General features: G+C 37.5%; 1 protein-coding gene across 1 annotated transcript; it reads right to left on the bottom strand.

Annotated features, from left to right (window-relative positions):
• Positions 1-4,016: 4,016 nt before the first annotated feature.
• DCUN1D5 (defective in cullin neddylation 1 domain containing 5) lies at positions 4,017-20,793 on the bottom strand. The gene is made up of 8 exons (XM_075491028.1): positions 20,403-20,793; positions 17,523-17,614; positions 14,754-14,824; positions 14,267-14,358; positions 7,457-7,565; positions 7,258-7,362; positions 6,295-6,397; positions 4,017-5,537 (listed from the first exon to the last, which is right to left on the bottom strand). Exons 1-8 carry the CDS (start codon positions 20,486-20,488, stop codon positions 5,482-5,484), a joined length of 714 nt encoding a protein of 237 aa, XP_075347143.1. The 5' UTR covers positions 20,489-20,793; the 3' UTR covers positions 4,017-5,481.
• Positions 20,794-20,810: the final 17 nt, after the last annotated feature.

Here is a 20,810-nt window from a genome sequence, read left to right as displayed (position 1 = left end):
ATTTATTTATCAGTTTTAAATATAGAGGCATTACATCATAGGATAATATTTCCTCTTTCATTAGAAAAACTGATTTAGAGTTAACTGATTTTGAATGCAAAAAATAATTTCACAATAAGCCTGTAATAGTTAGAAGGCTACAAGTCACAACTACCATTTCATTTTATTATAATTTAAATTACTACAATAGGCACAGTAAGCCTTCCTGAAATATTCTAATATTTAAAAAATTAAAAAGAATCACCTCAGTGCTATTATCAGAAAAAAATTAAACTAGCTGACAATACTATATTCTAGCCCTTTAATTCACTATCATAAAATGAACAGTGAAAATAAATTAAGTATTTTTTTCTTATTGTTTTCAGAATTAAGTTGTATATTAGCTAGAATTTAAATCAGCCAAAAATACCTTAAAATTATTTTATAATCAGCACTCATTCACTACTGAGCTGATAAAAATACATACATGAACAAAACCCATGAAACATGGAGTGATTTTTTTTTTCTTAAATTGTCAAAATTAGGGAAGAAGTTAAATTTAAAAAGCTGAAAAATTTTATGTGTTTAAAGCATCTTTATCACTAGGCATAGTTTCTAGAGGAACAACCATAATGTTTTAATAAGTTATAAAGTAGTAAGTCATTCAACAGAAATATGTTGGAACCAACTTGGATTAAGAAATAGTACTTGGCACATTAAGATAAAAATCTGTCCACTGTAAGACCTATAAAACAGAGAAATTCAATAATTTACATGTTCCGTCATTGTTGTTATGGTCAGTTACTATTCAGGAAAAAAAAAAGCTAAGGAGATCCCAATATATAGGGAATGTCATACTCTGATTAGCTAACATAAAAACGGGAGCAAGATTAAAGTTTAGAGTCTGGATGAAGTGATATACAAATCTGAGAAACTAATTTCATTTTGATGACAAGCCTGGCAGTGGTTTAAAAATAAAAATTAAGATAACACTAGGCAACATCATCTTGCAGTACACATTCAGTCTTTAACATGCCTACCTAACACTACAGTGTCCTTTCCCGCAGAGATGGAAAGAAATACAGAACGATAATACAGAAGACAAAGGCAAAGAGAAGTAACAGAACTGTTGCCATCGCTTGTAGATATAGATATGCCTGGTTTGCATACCTCTGAACATCCTACTGACTCAGAAAGGCTTAGGGAACTTCTTTATCAAAAGAAGGTAAAGTGGAACTGTGGAGACAACAAACCGGCATTGCCTTAGGTCTGAGAGAGACTGATGATCTTTGGGAGAGAAGTGTCCTGAGGCAGGTATGGCATCAGACCTCAACAACTAGAAAGTATCGCAAGTGGAACAAGCTGTGTCTGCAAGGAAAACAGTGTCACTAACTCAAACATATGACAGGATGCTGGCTTTGATCCTTTCTGTAATGGGCGCTGAAAGACCCTATGGAAGAGTACACTAGAAAACATCAAGTCCTTTCCTAAAAACAGACGAGTGACTCAAGAGATATGCGGCCAGGGAAGAGAGAAAAGCGCCTTCTCTTTTCATTCATATGTGTTGTAACAGGTTGTTGGAACAGTGTTCATCCAATGAATAATTCATGACAGTTAATTACCAGGACCATTATGTTCTATCAGCACCTAATAACATGGGATATAATCAAGAATGGTGTTTGCTGTTGCTCCCAGTTGAGATCAAGTTCTGTTTTCTCTATATGCACACAGGAGCAAAGAAGTTATTCAGTAAGGTTAAGTTAGAAATTAGACTGGTCAATCTTGCTGGAATTAAGTCTCTCAGTGATTTTAAGAACAGTTACACATACACAAAAGAAAACTAAAAAGAGGCAGCATGACAAAAAAAAAGTTTTCTGCCCTATTACATACCATTTTATTCATCATACTTAACAAAGCTAAACCTGTACAAGTTTGTACATAACGTATTGAAAGAACTGTTCACTAGCTTAAAAAAAAAAATGAACAAAACACCAGAAACGTTAAACTTATGGTCCCTTTTGCAATTTTTGTGCAGTCAATATCAATATATCAGCTCAAAGCTTTTGAGAGATACGGAAGAACCGTAACAGTGGAAAAACAATGGCCTTTTGGGCCACCTGTGATTGGTACCAAGCTTGTATCCATAGTAATCTCAAATGCAAAATTCAAATTCCGCTATATAGAAATGTGAAATTACAGCCATTAGTAAAGAATTAGATGTTTAAACAGTAAAGATCAATTGGATCAAAACTACATATACAGTTAAAGACATAGGTAAACATACATGACTGTTTAATTCAAGATCACATTTTTACATAGGAGAAATATTACATTCCAATCTACCAGTATGGCTTTTTCCATGAACAGGTGAGCATTTTCAGATTGAACAACCAAAACTGTTAGTTGTCTAAGAAAAGTAGAAAAAATTAGTTAGGTTAGGAAGAATTAATATAAAGAAATGAAAGTGAGAGTAAAGTGAAGTTTACAAACATAAACATAGACACCACTATGATTTAATTTTGGAAGACATTTCACCTTCAATTTTATTATTTGTCATAACTGTGGCAGCATATTTCATCTGTGAACTTTCAACTTGGAATACTGAAAAATAAGGTGTCACTTTTTTTTTTAATTCAATAGATGAAATGCACCTGAGCAAAGCAAAATTAAAGTTCAAAGACTAAAGAAAGCATTTAGCTGAACTCAGTTTTGGCTTGTGGACATGCACAAAATTAAAAAAATAAACAAACAGCTTTTGGCACTTATCCACAGTAAGCTGCAAGGTGATTTAATAAAAGACAGCTAATAAAAGTGATCAGCTCAATCTGTACAAGCCATTAGTTCACATTTAAACAATAAATCTGATTGCAGTTTTGAGCACAAAAACATAACTTAAAATCCTATTTTATTCAAATTTGAAAAACTATATTGATTTTAAGTAGTTTAAATACATTCATTCCCAGTCAAAGTTTTACAGTAACTGATGATTTTCAATCACACACACAACCAAGTTATAAATCCCTGAAACATGGATTTATTATAGGAATACTGATAAAACCTTAACAGAGATACAAATGATACATCACATAGTGTCTTACACCTTAACGGTAAGTACTTGACCACCTTGGATTGGTAGATGCATCACTCCTACTGTTAGACTCTAATACCATCCTCTAGGACCAGGCGGTTTAAATTGAATTCACAACAGTTCGCAGTTACCTAAAAAAGATGTTGTTTTTTTTTTTTTTAAAATCACGCTATAAAATATTTATCTTCTAACTGGTATTTCAAAACTTCTGGAAAGATAATTTCCCAGTTATAATGGGGACTAAACATACGAGGCAAGGAGAGTCATTGTAGTGAATTTGAGAAAGTAATTTCAGAATCAGTGCCCGTACAGAGATTTAGTATACAGCAGTACTTCCCTTGACATAAGTTAATTGGTGCATGTTCATCTGTGCATCTTAGGACCTTACTCTACCAGTAGACCTTGGGACTCTTGAAGTTAATCTCATTCCGGCACTAATGTTCTGTGGGGTAGGGCAATTTCCAAATGAAAGGCACTCTGTTATGAGTGAAATCAGCATTATCAGCAATGCAAATAGACAACTTGTAATATATTGAAGAGAACTGCTGTAGCCTACAGGAGGTCTAAAATTAAGTATTTCCCTTAAAAAAGGTTGAAAAATATTTAGAACAGTTGTAGTGCATATGTTTGCATGCACACAGACACTAGCCACTGTACAAGCAAAGATCTTCCAAGTATCTCAACTGCTGTTTGTTTGCTTTTTTCCCCCCAATGCTTTTTTTTTTTGCTTGTGCAGAACCAAGCTTCTAAGGTTCAACTGCACTATCAGGTGAATTGCAGAACAGCCCATGGACCACCACTGCATTGCTTCCTGCAGCCCACAGCAAGCAGGTCCGGAGAGTAAGTTGCAAGAGTGGTCCTCTCTAGTAGAACAAGAGCACAGGTACACATTACTAGTTTGTCCCACTACTTATTATTTCTCCTCACACCTTTTCTTTTTTTTTTTCCCCCCCTCCTTGTAAAAAAAAAAAATTCATCTTGGGAATAAAGCTTTCCTTAAGGATAAGAAAACTCATGCTCGTTAGTCTGAATAAGGGATGTGCAAAACAGAAGTCATTTCCCTGAGGCAAAGATCTTCAAGTCATGCCTAGCTTACATTGTCTATTCTTATTTCAAGCTGTTGAAATATTTGGCACAATGAGGCCTTGATCACTGACTGAGTCTCATGGCATTATCACAGTCTACATAATATATTTATATAATAAAGTAGAAGTTACAAATGCTTCATTCTCTCATTCTGTTTTGGTTTCTCACATTTACTCATTAAAATCCCTTTCCTTCTCAAGGGTGGCATTGGGCCTCCAGGGCAGGAAGGCAGAGTGACAAACTTCTACTGTATTTAAAGGTTGCCACAAATGCTGAATGCCTAAAAGGGCAATCACAGCAGTAATTGGACTCAATACATGGAGTAACAGGGTAAAAATGAATAGCCTGTTATATACAGGTCAAAGGTAGGTAATTTAATAGTCTCTTCTTGACTTACATTATGAAAAGCATCCAGGAAGATAAAAAAAAAGTCATGTTGTGAATGCTTCCAGTCTAAAACATGTAAGAAGCGCAAAGCTTGAAACCAAGTCTTTCCAGCTTTCCCTTTTAAAATATAAATTGCACTTTTTATACAAAGCCATCCAAACTCTAAATTGTAGTAAAAATTTGAAGCTGCCTTACTGTACCAAAGAGTGTCTGTGTTCACCATCTGAAGTACAGGCAACTAGTTTTCAGCCATTCTGCATATAGAGCCATATGCTCTACACCTTTCTGCTTTAAAAGGGCCTGCCATTAAATACCATGCCACTGGGTGGGTACTGAACAAAAAAGAAGAGGGGGGAGGGAAAAAAAAAAAAAAGAAAAAAAAAAGAGTTTAAGGCCTTTATCTCCACAAGGAGCTGAAAACTGTGGCACAACCCATGACCAATACTTAATACGCAAATTAGCACACTCCCACCCAGGGCTCCAAAAATCAGTCATTCTTTCTAGTGTTTGTCACACAAGACAATCATACCATCAGCAAGCAACAGTGCCAGTTAAGCATTTTTAAGGTCTTCAAAAATTCATAGCAAAGGGCACTTCTGAGAAAGATAATCTTAAAGATTTGGTTTTAAAAATAGAGACCACACTCACATTCAAGGGACATTCTTCACTTTTAGGCCTTTGTCACAAATCTGAATCTTTATTGTTCTGAAATAAATGCTATAAACATAAGACTCAAAACAAGAACTCCAACTTTCAGTCTCAGAAGAGGTGTGGTTCAATGCCCATATCACATGTAACAAGAAAATTTCCTTAAAAAAGGAAAAAAAAAAAATTACTGTAAAGTCTTTCTTAAGAATGAAAATGCAATCCTTTGTTTTTTCTCATTAGTTTGTGTACAGGTGGGCACCAAAAAAACTTTTGTGTTTTCTTTTGAATTCTTGCTATGACGCTTGACGAACTTTTTGCCATTCAACAAATTCATCCAGAAGTACAGGCCCTGCAAACAGATGAAACTTGGAGTTATGTTTGCCAATGTCTTTCAAACATCTTCTCTTAAAGTATGAAGGTTAAAATTATTGGTCTAGGTAACATCCATGTCAATCCTATGGTCAAATGCTTATTAAGACTCAAAGATGACTACAAGGGTGACAATCCAAGGGTGGCAAAAAGTGCACAAATAACACTACACAGAATTATGGAAAAAAGTTTTCCTGACATCTGACAGGTGCACTGAACTGAACAGAAAGCATAAAAATAAGGTTATATTGTAAATCGGCACAACTAATTCCTTCTTCCTATAGCTTTCAAAATTGCACATAATTAGAACACGGACCAAAATGGAATGCCTAATGCAATTCAATCATAGTATGACTATCATCCAGGTGCAGAGTTCAGCCCCAAGTACCAGCAGCTAGGCTACTTTATAGTTAAACTAGAGTTTATTATATATTAGTACAAAATGAGAGTTTGCTCTCTATAATTCTATTTGTAAGTCTGTAGTTTCATGTCGCAAGCAGCTTCACTAGATCCTCAACTGAATATAAGTTGGCTTAAGTATACCACCATACCCCTGACATACTACTACAATTAATATCTGCAGTTTGAAGATGGATGGTTATCAGGACAGTTTTTCTATGCATTGTTGGAGAAGTATTTCATACCTTACAGTATTGTTTCTGTTACAGAAATTTGTTTTATGCAAATTGAAAATACTGAAATAATAGTTGAATAAGCAAAATGTTATGAATACTTACATGCACCATCTTCATCATAGTTGCTAAGATCCGCATGGACAGTTCTGCTGAACTCTAGCACATTGTACCACTGATCCTTGTTCATAACTCTATACTTCGATTGCTAGGGAAAATAATTTCAGAACATTAAAATGTCAAGTGACATTTGGTAATGCTGCATCTCATTTCTCTCATTTTATCTTCAATCAGTTCCTAACAATTTAATGGGTAAAAATGGCTACTATTTCCTTGGTTTTCCGTTTTTTTAAAATACCACACATGTACATATTTCTTAGTTCTGAAACAACATAAAATGGTTTCTTGAAAGATCAGAGCAAAATCAAAATACCAGGGAATCTGGAAGTCACCACTCTTAAACTTCAAAAACTGGTAAATTTTCATCTTGCCCTGAAGTGGGGCATACCTAGCTCAGATATATTTCCAGAATGAACGACTACAAAAATCTTCTTCTCTCCAGGGTACAACGTAGTGTGATCATAAGGACATCTACTTTGCAATGTTAGTACTGATTTGAAGCCCAGGAACAGTCTCAAGCCTAGCATGCTCCACAACCTACACACGTCCACATTACTGACTAAGTCACTTGCAGCTGAGCTGCCCAAAATTTTTCAGAGACAGCCAGAGCTCAAGGTACCTACATACTGTATCTACACAAAGCAAACTTGAAATTCAGCACAGATGCAGCTGAAGAGACTACTGGGGCTCTATTATTTAAGTTTAAATTTACCTTTATAGTCTAATTAAGACAGAATTTTAGTTGCCTTTGGTAAGAGAAGGGGGGTGGGGCACAGAGAGGAAGGGATCTGCGATGCGTACAAGAACATCACTGTTTCATAACACATTGAGCAAGGAAAGAGGAGCAATACGGATACATTCTTGAGCAAAACAACACAAACCCTGAAATCTTTTCACAGAACAGCCCAACTACTATGCCATCATTCAGAAAGTCAAGGAAACTTGTACCTCCAGGTATTGATAAAATACTGAAAACAGTGGCCAAGTTCTTCCAAGCAGAAGAGCTAACATGGATTTTGCGGTATCAATATCAAGACTTCGCTGGTCTTTATCCTAAGGTTGAATAAAAGAAAGCATAATAACCACTCAAGTACAAGCTCATTGAATAATTAAAATAAGAACTTCTCTAACATTCCAGTAGTCTTACCCTTGCAAAATCAAAGGCATATCTGTAGATATTCTTAAAGGATGAAATGTCATTCAATTGTGACCGCAAGAAGTCAAATTTACTCTGTAATTTTTCTGTACAGTCACACCTTAAAATAAAGAAAAACAAATGACATTAGAATCATAGAATCGTTTAGGTTGGAAAAGACCTTTAAGATAATCAAGTCCAACCATTAACCTAGCACTGCCAAGTCCACCACCAAACCACGTCCCTAAGCACCACATCTACACTTCTTAAATACCTCCAGGGATGGTGACTCCACCACTTCCCTGGGCAGCCTGTTCAAAACAAAGTTCAAAACAAAACATTTGGACAATGAAAAAAATGCCAAACACAAAAAAATTAAAATCACCAAAATGCAATCAGCAGATGTAATCAGCAGGAGTAATACTATGAAAGTGACTTAAAGAACACTGAACATGCTCAACATCTGCAGCTCACTGAAATGATGAATGCCTGGCTCCTGTAAGCAAGTTTTTTTTAAATGTATGAGCAACATAATACAAAGTCTCTGCTTTACTTCTCAAATAGTAGTCTTTTTATGCCATACTCTGTAATTTATATTCATACCCAGCATTACCTTATCTTTCAATCACTATGAAAGTTTGGAGAAAACTGTATTCAGTGTGCATTAAGGTAGTAAAATCCAGCTGTAAATAAGGGCTTTATGCCATATCTCTTTGGAAAAAACCGAACTCTAAACACACACTTCAAGACTACATATTTACGAGTGGCAGGATTGAGAAGGCACTCTGCAAAACATACTAGTCTGCTTGTGTTTTATGACTGATAAATGCAAGCTCTGATAAGCCTATCACCTGGATTAGTCAGTAGCTATTCAATTGAAAACTCACAAGCTGTACGAGAATGTACAGGTCTGCCAGTTGACAGGATAACCCTTTAGCAGAAAAGATGATCCCTACTTATTTTACTTAGCAAGGACTTCTGTTTCCAAAGAGAAAATGGGTTAGATTCACCAACAATGGCAGAGGAGAATGTGATTTACACATGCTAATCCCCCAGGAAAGACTCACTCAAAATAACAGTTGTTATATTATATCACCTTTTATTCTTACAAAAATAGCTGCCATGCTTTAAAAAAAAAAAAAAAAAAAAAAATCCACCTTGCCCTGTATCCTGCATAACAGAAGCAATACTTTCAGAAGTACAGCAGATGTACACAACTGCTTCCTTTGGTAATGTGTCCCCCTTCTGGCAGCTCGCCTCTCAGAGAATACATCTGCATCTTTAACAGCTCCTTGTGGACTTGTCACAGCAGCCATAGCGAGGGCCTTTCGGGAGTACTGCAGCAGGTCGCTGAGATGCCGTACTTTGATGCTGTACTTTGCCCACAGCCGATACTTCCTGTTCCTCAGGCCTGCTAGGCTGTGCGTGCACGTCTGTCTGTCTGTCTGGCCCTCTTAGGCTGCAAGAAGTAGCAATTCCAGCTGATGGAGCATTTTGTTATTTCTTGTCTCTAGCAGCATCTACCTAAAGCAGCACTGAATCCCAGCCAAGATCAGTGCTAAATAAATAAAACTATTAGCTACTTAGGCTGCATATTCAGATGACAAGAACTAATATATTTTGCAATAAACCATGCATTGAGTTGAAAAGAAATCTTGTTAAAAAAGCTTTGGCAAATTTAACTAAAGATAAAATTACTTTTTTTGTCTTCAGCCATCTAATTGGTCTATGTATTCTATCGTTTAACCCTTAAAACAGTATTATGCTATGCTACAAAGGGATCTCATTTATATATTCATATCTCTTCTTTCTATGTTCAAAGCTTCATACTGCAATACTATTGTCTTCTACATTTGAGGACAAATCTACCTATTTAACACCTAACTAAATGCTCACGTTGTTAGTGTACTAATGACTATATATAAACTATTTAAAGGGGCTTTACCACACATTTTGTCAAATGTAATTTGACTCAGATTATTTACCATACCATGGATAAACACAAATTTCAGTATGTTTACATTTCTCACAAAATATTTTGTTAAAATTGTTCAAATAATCATAAATTTAAGTACAAAGTAGAATTCCTGTTATTGTCTACTGTATTATTGGCTATATGCATTTTAATGCAGAATTGATTGTCTTAAAAAAGTTGGTATGAAAATGTGCAATTATTAAGCCTCAAGACTCCTGAGCTACTGTCAACCTATTTAAAACCAGTCAGTCAAATGGATCACACTCAGACAGGCAGCACCCGCTGAAGCCCGATGCAGGGACCTATCTGTGTTAAAGCCATTTAAGGCATTTCCACACCTGGCCACTGATTTTCTTCACACTAGTGAGGTAAGGAGCTGTTAAACTCCTCTTTTATAGAGATACAGCTGCTTGTGTGGCTGCACCATAAACAAGATGACTGAGGTCACCCATACTTAGGAAAAAAAAAATCTGTTAGGAAGATTATAAGTCAGAACAACCTCCTAATTAGCACAAGTGAATTAACACCAAAGTCCTGTATAGAGAGTAGAAAAAGATGTGATTTCTTGAACTGCCTTTACTGAAAGATAGCATTAAATAAGGTTACCTCAAGATCAACAAAACTAGACATTAGCTTACTACATTCTCTTTATATCACTACATCATATTTTTAACAACTTAAATTAGCACCACAAAGCAGTCCTATTTTGATTTCTGTTGAGGTGGAGAGTTCATCTGAGGCATAGCTAACATGGCAGAGTGATGATGCAATAACTCCTACTCAGATATTCCAATGTTTCATATTTCACAATTATTCACACATGCTTGTCTTTTACAGAATCACAGATTCACAGAATTGTATAGGTTGGAAAAGACCTTTAAGATCATCAAGTCCAACCATAAACCTAACACTACCAAGACCACCACTATACCATGTCCCTAAGCACCTCATCCAAATGTCCTTTAAATACCTCCAGGGATGGTGACTCAACCACTTCCCAGGGCAGCCTCTTCCAATGCTTAATAACCCTTTCAGTGAAGTAAAATTTCCTAATATCCAGTCTAAACCTCCCCTGGCGCAACTTGAGGCCATTTCCTCTCGTCCTATCGCTTGCTACTTGGGAGAAGAGACCGACCCCCACCTCTCTACAACCTCCTTTCAGGCAGTTGTAGAGAGCGATAAGGTCTCCCCTGAGCCTCCTTTTCTCCAGGCTAAACAACCCCCGTTCCCTCAGCCGCTCCTCTCAGACCTGTGCTCTAGACCCTTCACCAGCATTGTTGCCCTTCTTTGGACACACTCCAGCACCTCAATGGCCTTCTTGTAGTGAGGGGCCCAAAACTGAACACAGGATTCGAGGTGCAGCCTCACTAGTGCCGAGTACAGGGGCATGATCACTTCCCTACTCCTGCTGGCCACGCTATTTACTAAAAAGAAAGATTAGTAAGATGTATACAAACTAAACCAAAAGCATTTAATGATAGTATATAAAGTAGTTTGAAGGTCTTTTAATCTACAGAAGAGTTCCCTTGCCATCATCCAGCACTCCAGAAAGAAAAAATGAAATTATATCCACCTAGCCCATCAAGCCTTCAAGCACTGAAACAGGATCTTCTGAAATTTAGGTTCCATGTTATAACTGGAGCATACAGAGGTCCAAGGAAGTAATGGCTTAAGAGAGCAGAGACATCTTTTCCATGCCCTGACAATGCTATAGTTTCACTATGTCAATTGATTTACAGGTCTGGAGACCAGAAATTGTTTAGATTCCAGTATACATTGAACACTATACTGGAATAAAAAGGTTTTTTACACTATGCTTTGTGTTAGCCTCACAAACATTAACAGAAAGAAAGGCAATAACAATCAAAAAGCTCATTGGAAAAGCAGCGGATATTAGGCTATCATTAAAATAAACCCAAATAAGTTGTTTTTACTAATAATTGTGCGAACAGCAAGACATTACAAACCTGACTTTCCTGACTCTCTTGTGGCTTCTCTTGTACCTAAAAACATGAGATCATGACCTTATCTTTCCCTCAGTTGGAATCTGTTTTGGCTCTCTCCCCTTTACCTGGCCACTCATTTTCAAAAGCTCAACTTTAACCTTAGAATTTGAGCCAAATTTTACATTAAAAAAAAAAATAGCCAGAGGGAAGTACTCAGACAATACAGCTGCTTACACCTCACTTCCCTTACACATGAAATTCTTTGTATTTACCTAGTTCAAACAATGACTTATCTGGAGTTTAATAAAATCACAAATTGTAATCCTTGTTCCTTCACCTTAATTTTGTAACTAGTTTTTTTTTTTCTTTGTAGGTCTGTAAAGCCTACAACTGACAAATACATGAGTATGCTTCTCCTTTAACTCAGGTACGTAAAGGGCAACGCTCAACTCTTAAGTTATTCACCCTCCAATGGCTTTAAAGCAAAGGTAGATAAACAGTCACTTCCTAAGAGCTATTCATTTCATCCTAAGGAGGTGTTTAAAATAGCTGAAATAAATGGCCCAGCAGAGGTACTTGTTTCTCTCTGCTGACTATGAAAAGAGCTTCAGGTGATGAACTTAGATTCAGGCACTGAACTTGTATATATACACATATATACAGACACTCATATATATATAGGGCAGAATTCACCCTACTAACATGATATACTAGAAACCTCACTTTCGCAGCTTAAGTTGTTTAAGTCTCAAACTGCTACTTAGTGCTTGAGCCACCTTAATTTTGACAGTGTATACCTTATCACATATTTATTTTTCTCCTCCTCTCTAAAGAACAAACTTCATCAGCATATCACAAAACCACACACAAAAAGAATGTCACTTCAGGATTCAGGCACCCAAATGTTGGCATCTAACTGTAGATTAGATTTAGGTCTCTAAGCTTTAGGTGTTGCCATTCATAGAGGTCTAGCCAACCAACCCGTAAGAGCAATTCAGGTGACCAGTCACTAGGTCTTAGGGCAGACTGAATACCTCCCTAGGCTCCACTATATTGACAAGATCTCCAAAGACTGCAGTAACAGTTTAAGAAATCCAGCTCTTGCACATAAACCACACATTTAGGTGTCTTAGTATGGAGCTGAATTCCACACAATCTTGTTCATGCAATTACCTTATGCGACATTTCACATATTTTGAAATAAGGATTCTGTAATATAACTCTGACTTAGAATACACTCTGGCCTTTTATTGCATTTTAATGTAATTTCTTCATGCAAAAATAAAAAGTGCTGTGCAAGAGTGTAATAATACTCTATTGCTTTAAGAGCGTAAAATCCTTCTCCTTCAAAACTTGTCATACCTTTCAAGAGAAACTAGATTCCCCCATTCCAGATGCAATCCCATAATATGATCCTCCCTTCCCAGTAAGCACAAACAGCGCAAGTCTACAGATTTATATTCTCTTTTTAAGCCAACGAATCTTGAATTCCTTTACGTGAGTGTCACTGTTTCATCCAGCTGCTTAGTCTACAGCCTGCTATTAGAGCACACCCAGGGGAAGCAAAACACACAGGTTAACTGGTTTAGGCTTAGGCAAGTGCTCTGATCACAAGTCTGTTTAGATAAAAATGCACAACAGTACCATATTTTCTGTCTTAAACACATCTAGCCTACAGCATGACTAGCTCTGTTCTTAAAAGAACCAGAAGATTCCTAGTCACAGCAGATTATTAGAAACAAAGTCTATAATATTGGCTCTGAAGAGGTGCCCGATTTCATACATCTTTGTGCTTGCATTCTGCTAGACTGGCTAACTCTTGAGAGCTTCCATTTGGGCATAAAAATTAAGTACTTCAGAGAAGTCACCAAATTATACCCATTCACTGCACCTAAAAATGTATGCACCCAGAATTTAATCTCCGTCATCCTGAATTTTAGGCAATTTAATCATTCCAGCTCTTACTAAATTTAAGAGCTTCTGATAGTCACAAAACAATCAAGGCATCTATTGGAAGCCTGATCCCAAGTCAAATAAGATTTGTACAAGAGAGTCAGGCCAGAGTCACTTACCCTCTGGTTATTCGAGACTATGCAGTATCTGCCCAATACAATTTCCCAAACCAATTCACAACTGATAGGGCAACTGTGCCAACTCCAAGGGTCAAATCAGCCCCTCCTTCCCACCATGCTGTAGCTGCAACAGTGGCTTCCTGACATTTTTAATATTGAATGCAGTGTCATAACAAGTGACCCTTAAAAAATTCATGTACCATTAAGTAGTTTCATGAAGAAAAAACAAAAAGCGACAACTGAAGTACGCCTTGCAAAAAGCTGATTAGTTTCATGAAAGACACAACCTCTTTAGGCAGAGCATTATCTCACCAAAAATTCTTTCAAGCAGAAGGAGCGAGAATTTTATTTATAAATTGAAAAAGTGTTATTTAACCTAAACATTAAGCATAGCTTCTGACCTGCATCTAATAAATAACACTAACAACCAAAATTATTATCAATGCAGTCCTCATCTATAAAGCTTAGAAATCAGTAAAAACTTTCTAGAATACTAGTGCTGAGATATGCTTATGGGTATCTCCAGATCTACTTATTTGTGTCTGCTAACTAGAATGATATTTTAACATATTTTTTGTAAGAAAAAAAAGCCACCAAAACCTGACTTACTAGGTTTAGACAAAACTTTTATCATTTGGGTGAACTCATCAGATTCACAACTTGATGAACAACAGTAGCTACTTCCAGTTGTTGACCGAGACCAGACTGAAAAGCAAGAGTTTCTGGGTCTTACTGCCAATGCACAAGAAACTGAGGGCAAGAATAATTAAGCTACTGGTACAAATATAAAATTAGAACATTTTATTATATATGTAAAAATCACTCTTACTGTAATGAGGTCATTCCTTTTAACCATTCTTCCTTGGTAAAAAATCCCATGCTTTCAGCCTCTAGTTTCCAGGCTAAAACTAACATAATAATCTAGGGGGGGAAAAAAACAAGGAGAGAAAAAGGAGTCAGTATGTAAGAAAAGGCTAATTTCTAGATGTCGAAGAAGAAAATTCTATTCAAACATTCTAGCAAATGTTGTATATGCTTGCACTTTATACTTGTTACCATTTAATAATTCAGCTATATGCAATTTTTCCGTTCATTTCAATTTCTGAAAATGACGTATTACTATAATAAAACAAACAAAAAACTTCACACACCAGCCACGCATAATTGATGTGTTGAGCTGAAATATCTTAGAACAGCTCCTAAAAGCAGAACCATAAACAACTCTTTGCTTACTGAAGTTAAAGAGTTTTACACAGAATGTAATCTTATCCAATACCCCCTTTTAAAGTGTTAATAGTATCGTGCAAGAAACCTACATTTTCAGGCTCAACACCGATGTCTTCACAGAACTTTTCCATTCCTTCGGGCCCCACAACTTCATCAGGACCTTCAAAACCAAAAAGAAAACAGATTGAAATCTAAGTAACATTCACTGCTCACAAAGGTTACAAAAACCAATAATTAGACTATATTGCATACAAGCCATCTTTAAAAACACTGAATTACACCATTAAGTAGCTTTTACTTTAGAACCATTCTATCAACTGCAATGTGGAGACATGCATATTACATATGAAGTAACACTATGAACTAAAAGCAAAACTAAACCAGAACTTTTATGCTGTGCACTGCCTCCCCACAACAGCAGACATGCTATTTTAATTTGCGTATGCGAGTTTTCAAAAGACTCCACTGAGTTTCACATTGACGTAGATCAACTCCAATAATTGTGGCGGTCAATTGTTTTTAAGACAACTTGGGTATCGCTACTCTGTGCTGAAGTTACTCTATGAATAATGTTCTTCAAATAGTTATTTTATCAGCAATAAAAAAATTAATTCTGTCTGAGCTACTATTGCAGATATTACTCTTTCAATGGTGTTAACATTATGGGGTTTGCACTAACACAGAAGAGGAGGAATCTTCAAATAACACAAGGTTAGTTTTATGATGCTGAATAATATGAGGAGAGTGATAACAATAAATCAGAAAAATGCTAAGCATGTTATCCATGTACAAAGCAGAAAAAGGTTTATGACTGCAATGAAAATAACTTGATTAGGACCACAACAGTTAGTGTTATGCTGTCACTTTTCCATTTTAACAAAAAGCCTCTAAAAAGCAGCAAAATAGTGTATTTAAAGAGCACATACAGGCACACTCTACAATGCTTTGTTTCCCTGAACCTCTCTCTGGTTCCAGTTATTTCTGCTAAGCCTGTTCCAAAAATGACTCCTACTGGGCAACCAAATATTATGACATGCTATTTTGATGTGTCTTGGATCATTATGCTAACATTGTTTTAGTGGATATGAAGCCATGTAAGAGGTAAAGGCTTTATCTTCCAAAACAACAGGCCATTTAATGATTTTTTTGGCAAATTTTGCTGTTTATACATAGACACAATAGTCCTTTTTTTCCCCTTGATGATACCTGTCTCCCTCTGTATCTGCTGCTGTTATTGTAAGCAGAATTCTTTTTAAGAGTCTGGATAATGTACTTTGAATAATTACTCACTGTGAGATAAGGACATAGTCAATATTGAGTCTATTGAGAATATTGAGAATATTGAGAACTCTATTGAGAATATTGAGTCAATATTGAGTCTATTGAGAATGGCTACTTTTACAGGAAAATAAAGTGCAACTCACATTTAAGATCATGAACCCCTACCTCTTGAAAAACATTGCAAAGAACATTTTGCCTAGATAAGCAAAGCACTGCCATGTGATTTTGAGAAACCCTTACATAGAATGTGTTAAAAAAATTGCAAGTCTAAATTATGAAGAGAAACACATACAAGGCTTCACTGATAATGACAAGTATAAACTTGTATCAGTGGTTTTGGCCCAGAAATCATATGTACAATTCATATATATACATACACACACACACGTGTGTGTGTGTATATAATTTTCTCTTTTAATGGAAACATTTAATCTCCTATGGTATATAATTTCACTGGAATTCTATTTTATGCTAGAAACATAGCATATTTTGATTACTGGTTAACTAACAAAGTATAACCTCCTACATTCAGTTCTTGACTCAACAACAAAAACAAAATTTACAGGCCTTAAAAAAGTTAAAAGTATGTGCAGGCACACTCATCAGCAGAAAATTAACTGAGTATTATTATTTTCCTCAGAAAAGACTCTTTACTCCAAAAGAGTATGCCTCAAACCTAAATTAGAAAGCAGATTACTAGAATCAGGAGTAGTTCATTACTGTGGAAAGACTGCAAGGAAAATATCAGTTCTGATAAATATACTCAAACCAATCTCTGGAACAAAAATCATCAGCTCATTTCATAGTGAGAACTGGCCATTAATGAGTTTTAATCACCAACTAGTTATTATGGTCTTCAAGTAGTAACTAGACAAGAAAAGAAATTAATAACAGTTTACAGATCCTGAATTTCTAACCGTGTAATTGGTAAATAAATGGCAGTAATAGTCTAATAAATTCTGTAAAATACACTGCATATTCACTGAAAGCAACTATTACTTGGACAGCAATTCTGATTTATTTGAAAGAGGCTACTTCTAACACTTTTGAATGAAACATTTGTTATTTAGAATATAAAAAATGTTAGGACAGATTCTCAGATAGGAAAAAGAGTATAAGCATCTATTATTTCATTTTGTAAAACAGAAAATCACGAGAACTATTTCATTATCCTTCCAATCTGATTGTAAACAAGATCTAGTTAGAGAAATAAACATCTATCTGAACTGTCTCTTAATGTCCTGACTTCCACTTGTCCATTTCAAAGCAAGAAGTAGAATCATTCAGTATATCCTGGTTCAACACTGTACTGTCCAACATCAGTTATTTAATTTTAAAGAACACCATGGTAAGTTATAAAGCACAGAGTAAAGAAGAAAAAGTCAAAAAGAACAAATAACTGAAAAGGCAATAGTAAAAATTATACTAATTCAAGTGCATGTTATAAGGAAGCAAATATGGACATATTTTTTATGTCTACATCAGCATAAAAAAAGCAAAATGCAACTAATATTTGATGTATTTGTTTGTTTTAAACCAAACCATATAGTTTTAAATATGAATCCACTGCATATTACCTGCATATTCATAAAACCAAGCCAGGCACTTTTTGCTTGAAAAATGTTCCTCTCCACTTATTACTTTACCAGAGGCTTGTGATCTGCAATAGCTTATAGAAACACAAGGATGATAAGTATTATTTTAATATGAGAAATGGGAAATAATTTAAAATTATATTCCAAATAACTTATTAGTTCAAGCTATTTGAACTGTTTCACAAAGTCAATACACATCAACAACGAAGCTGAATTTGTTAAAGGGCAACTGTCTGTCATTCTATTTCAACACTTGTTCAAACATAAAATTACCTTGAAATACAACCCTCTCATAGCCCAATTTATTGCAACTATTACTTTTTCTGAAATGCAAAAGTACTGTTATCTTGTAGATATTAAACCAAAAAAAACCCCCACACACAGATGGTCAAAATATCACTACTCAGTAATTCAAATGCCTTATTATCTACTTATATTTATACATACAGGCATTTAAAGTTAGGTCTCTAATAAGCAGCATGATCTTCAAGACTGCTGAATATGCACAGATCCCATTTAGGTCAACAGGAGCTGCAGAGTTTGACATATTTAAAAGTCAGGCTATTTATAGTTAGGCACCCAAATTTGGGAAGAAAACTCGGTCAATTTGTTTACATTAAACATGTAACTAAATATCTGTAAATTCTATAGATGTTTGGTACACATACCGGAATAGTAATATGCAATCTATGGCAAGACTAAAACTGCTCAGCACACACAGCTTCCCCCCCACATTGTCTTCATTACACGACACACAACCCAGTTTGCCTAGAAAGTGAATTTTCATAATTTATCATTCTTCAAAAGAATACATAGAATAACTGATTTCTTCCAGTAAAAACACTGACCACATGAAGCATCTTTAGTCAGTAAGCAGTTGCAGCACCTTTCCAATGCACACTCCTTTCAAATACAAGTCACAGACTTTTAGAACAAGCTAAGATTATTTCTAAGAATGAGGTGAAAGCTAATCGTATGAGAGGATTTAAAATTATGCAGCTCCTACATTGCAGTTTTAAAGTGAAAACATCAAGAAGGAAAAGAACAGTTCCGTTCTGAGAGGTGGTGAACAACTTTATCTCCCATGTATCACTTTAAGCTTCACTGGAAAAGAAAGCAACGCTTTCCGAGATGAAGCCTTATGTGCTGAAAGCTGGAATTAAAGATGTACTACAGACAAGCATCCATTAAACTGCCATTAAAAACACAAGTCACCAGAAAGAAACAGAGCCATACAGTATGCTACTGCTTGTTGGTTTTATCCAATTTAATACATATCAATTTGTAAACACTGCTTTTATTAAAGAATATTACAAACATTGCTATATAAGAATGCTATGTCAGAAATGCTCGTGTATCTAATATTTTGTGATCAGCCAGTGTGAACTCTCATTCACATCACAGTTTTTGCCCAACGACTTCCTGTAGAGTCTTTTTTCTTTTTTTTTTTTTTTAAGGAGCTTTCAAAAGATTTTTTTTTTTAAGTAAAAGAAATGAAGATCATAAAATTTTGGTCAGTGTTCAAGAAAGATGAACTGAAACTGGAACAGATACAGAGAAGAGCTATGATGAGCAAGGAAACTGAAAATCGGTATTACAAACCAGAAGAATTTAGCTTGTTTAATTTAACAAAATAAAGTATGAGTAAACACAAGCGCTCACTCCAAATACACTAAGAGGCAGAACCATGGGAGGAGCATTATATAAAGGATAATGCAGGCACAAGAATGGTTATTAACTGGCTATGAATAAATTTAGACTGAAACTAAAAGATCATTAATGACCACAGAAAGTGAGCTCTGGAACAGTTATCCAAAATGAACAGTCATAACAAAATAAAAGCCAGGGTACTTCTAAGTTCAAGCTTGGTCAACCTATGAGAAAGGCTGTATGCCACAGTTTCTTGCAATAGCCATTCCCATAGCATTGATTTCGTAAGTCCTTTGTATTCTTATGTCCTCAGGACGTTTGTCGTAACTACTGGTTTACTGACATACTTAACAAGTTCCCATAGATGAAGAAGGCATACAGTTACTTTAGGGAAGCCACACTGGAAGCTCCTGCTACACCATACTAATGGTTTATCACTCTAATGGTAATTTTCGTGTATCATGGCATAAGTGGTCTTTTTATGGTAGTTAATGAACAAGATGCTTCAGACTCCTGTATTTATTAAAAAAAACCTTTCCTGATTCTGTTTTGGAGTGTGCTGACCTCTCCTTCCATTTCACTGCAAAAAAAAGAGACGATTTAATGTAGACACTCTGAGAGTATTGGTAACCTTAAAACGAGGAGAGCTGCCTGCGCCAGGCAAAAGGTTAGAATGGATATGGGGACAAGTGCTGCAATTGGCCCTACCGGTACAGTGAAAGGCAAAACCAGCAGGGAACGGGAGCAGTTCCGTAGTGTTTCTCCCGAGCGGGAAGAAGCCAAACGCAGGCGCCGTGACCCGCACGACGAGCGCCCCGCACCAGCACACCCCGCCACCGGGACATGCCCACCGGCGCTGCGCCAAGCGGCCGAACACAGGCCCGCCAGCACGACCGAGGCACCGCGCGGAGCCGGCCGGGCCCCACACCGCCTCAAGGTGCCCACCGCCCCGGTGCAACCCCTGCCCCAGGCACCCCGGGCCCCGCGGCCGCCGCACAAAGGGAAGCCGCAGCCCAGGGGCACGCGGTGCGGAGCGGAGCCGCCGCACGGCCGGGGCCGCCGGGTCCCCCGCCCGCGGAGGAGCGGCCGCCCATGCCCGCGGCCGCTCGCCCGGGACGTGACAGCCGGCAACAGCCGCCGCCGCGGGCCCGGCCCGGCCCGCCCCGCACGCCGCTGCCCGCCGGGCGGCGCCGCCGCGCCGCCAGACGGTACCTGCCGAGTTTACATTTCTTGAGACCGGTGTCGTCCGCCGCTGCAGCCGCCGACCCCGAGGACTTCCTCTTCTTCTTCACGGGCATCGTCCTGCCTCGGGGCGGGGGCCACCCCGCTGCCGGGGCCCGCAGCCGAGGCCCCCCCGGGCTTACCGCCCCCCGGCCGCCGCCGCCTCCCGAGACCGGCGGTGAGGAGACGAGAGGAGCCCTGTCCCGCCCTGCTCCTCCCCACCCCCACCGGGCCCACCCGCCCCCCCGTTCGCCGCGCGGGCAGGCCCCGCCGCCGCACCGCTCCCAGAAGCGGGTGTCGCCCCCGGGGCGGGAGCGGGGAACCGGGCGGTAGCGGCTGCTCAGGGAACGGCGAGCGACCCGGACACAGACACCGCTGAGCAGGAAGTGACAGCGCCGC

Source organism: Mycteria americana, chromosome 1, assembly GCF_035582795.1.
Source record: "Mycteria americana isolate JAX WOST 10 ecotype Jacksonville Zoo and Gardens chromosome 1, USCA_MyAme_1.0, whole genome shotgun sequence".
Classification (NCBI taxonomy): Eukaryota; Metazoa; Chordata; class Aves; order Ciconiiformes; family Ciconiidae; genus Mycteria; species Mycteria americana.
This window is presented reverse-complemented; position numbering and strand designations above follow the sequence as displayed.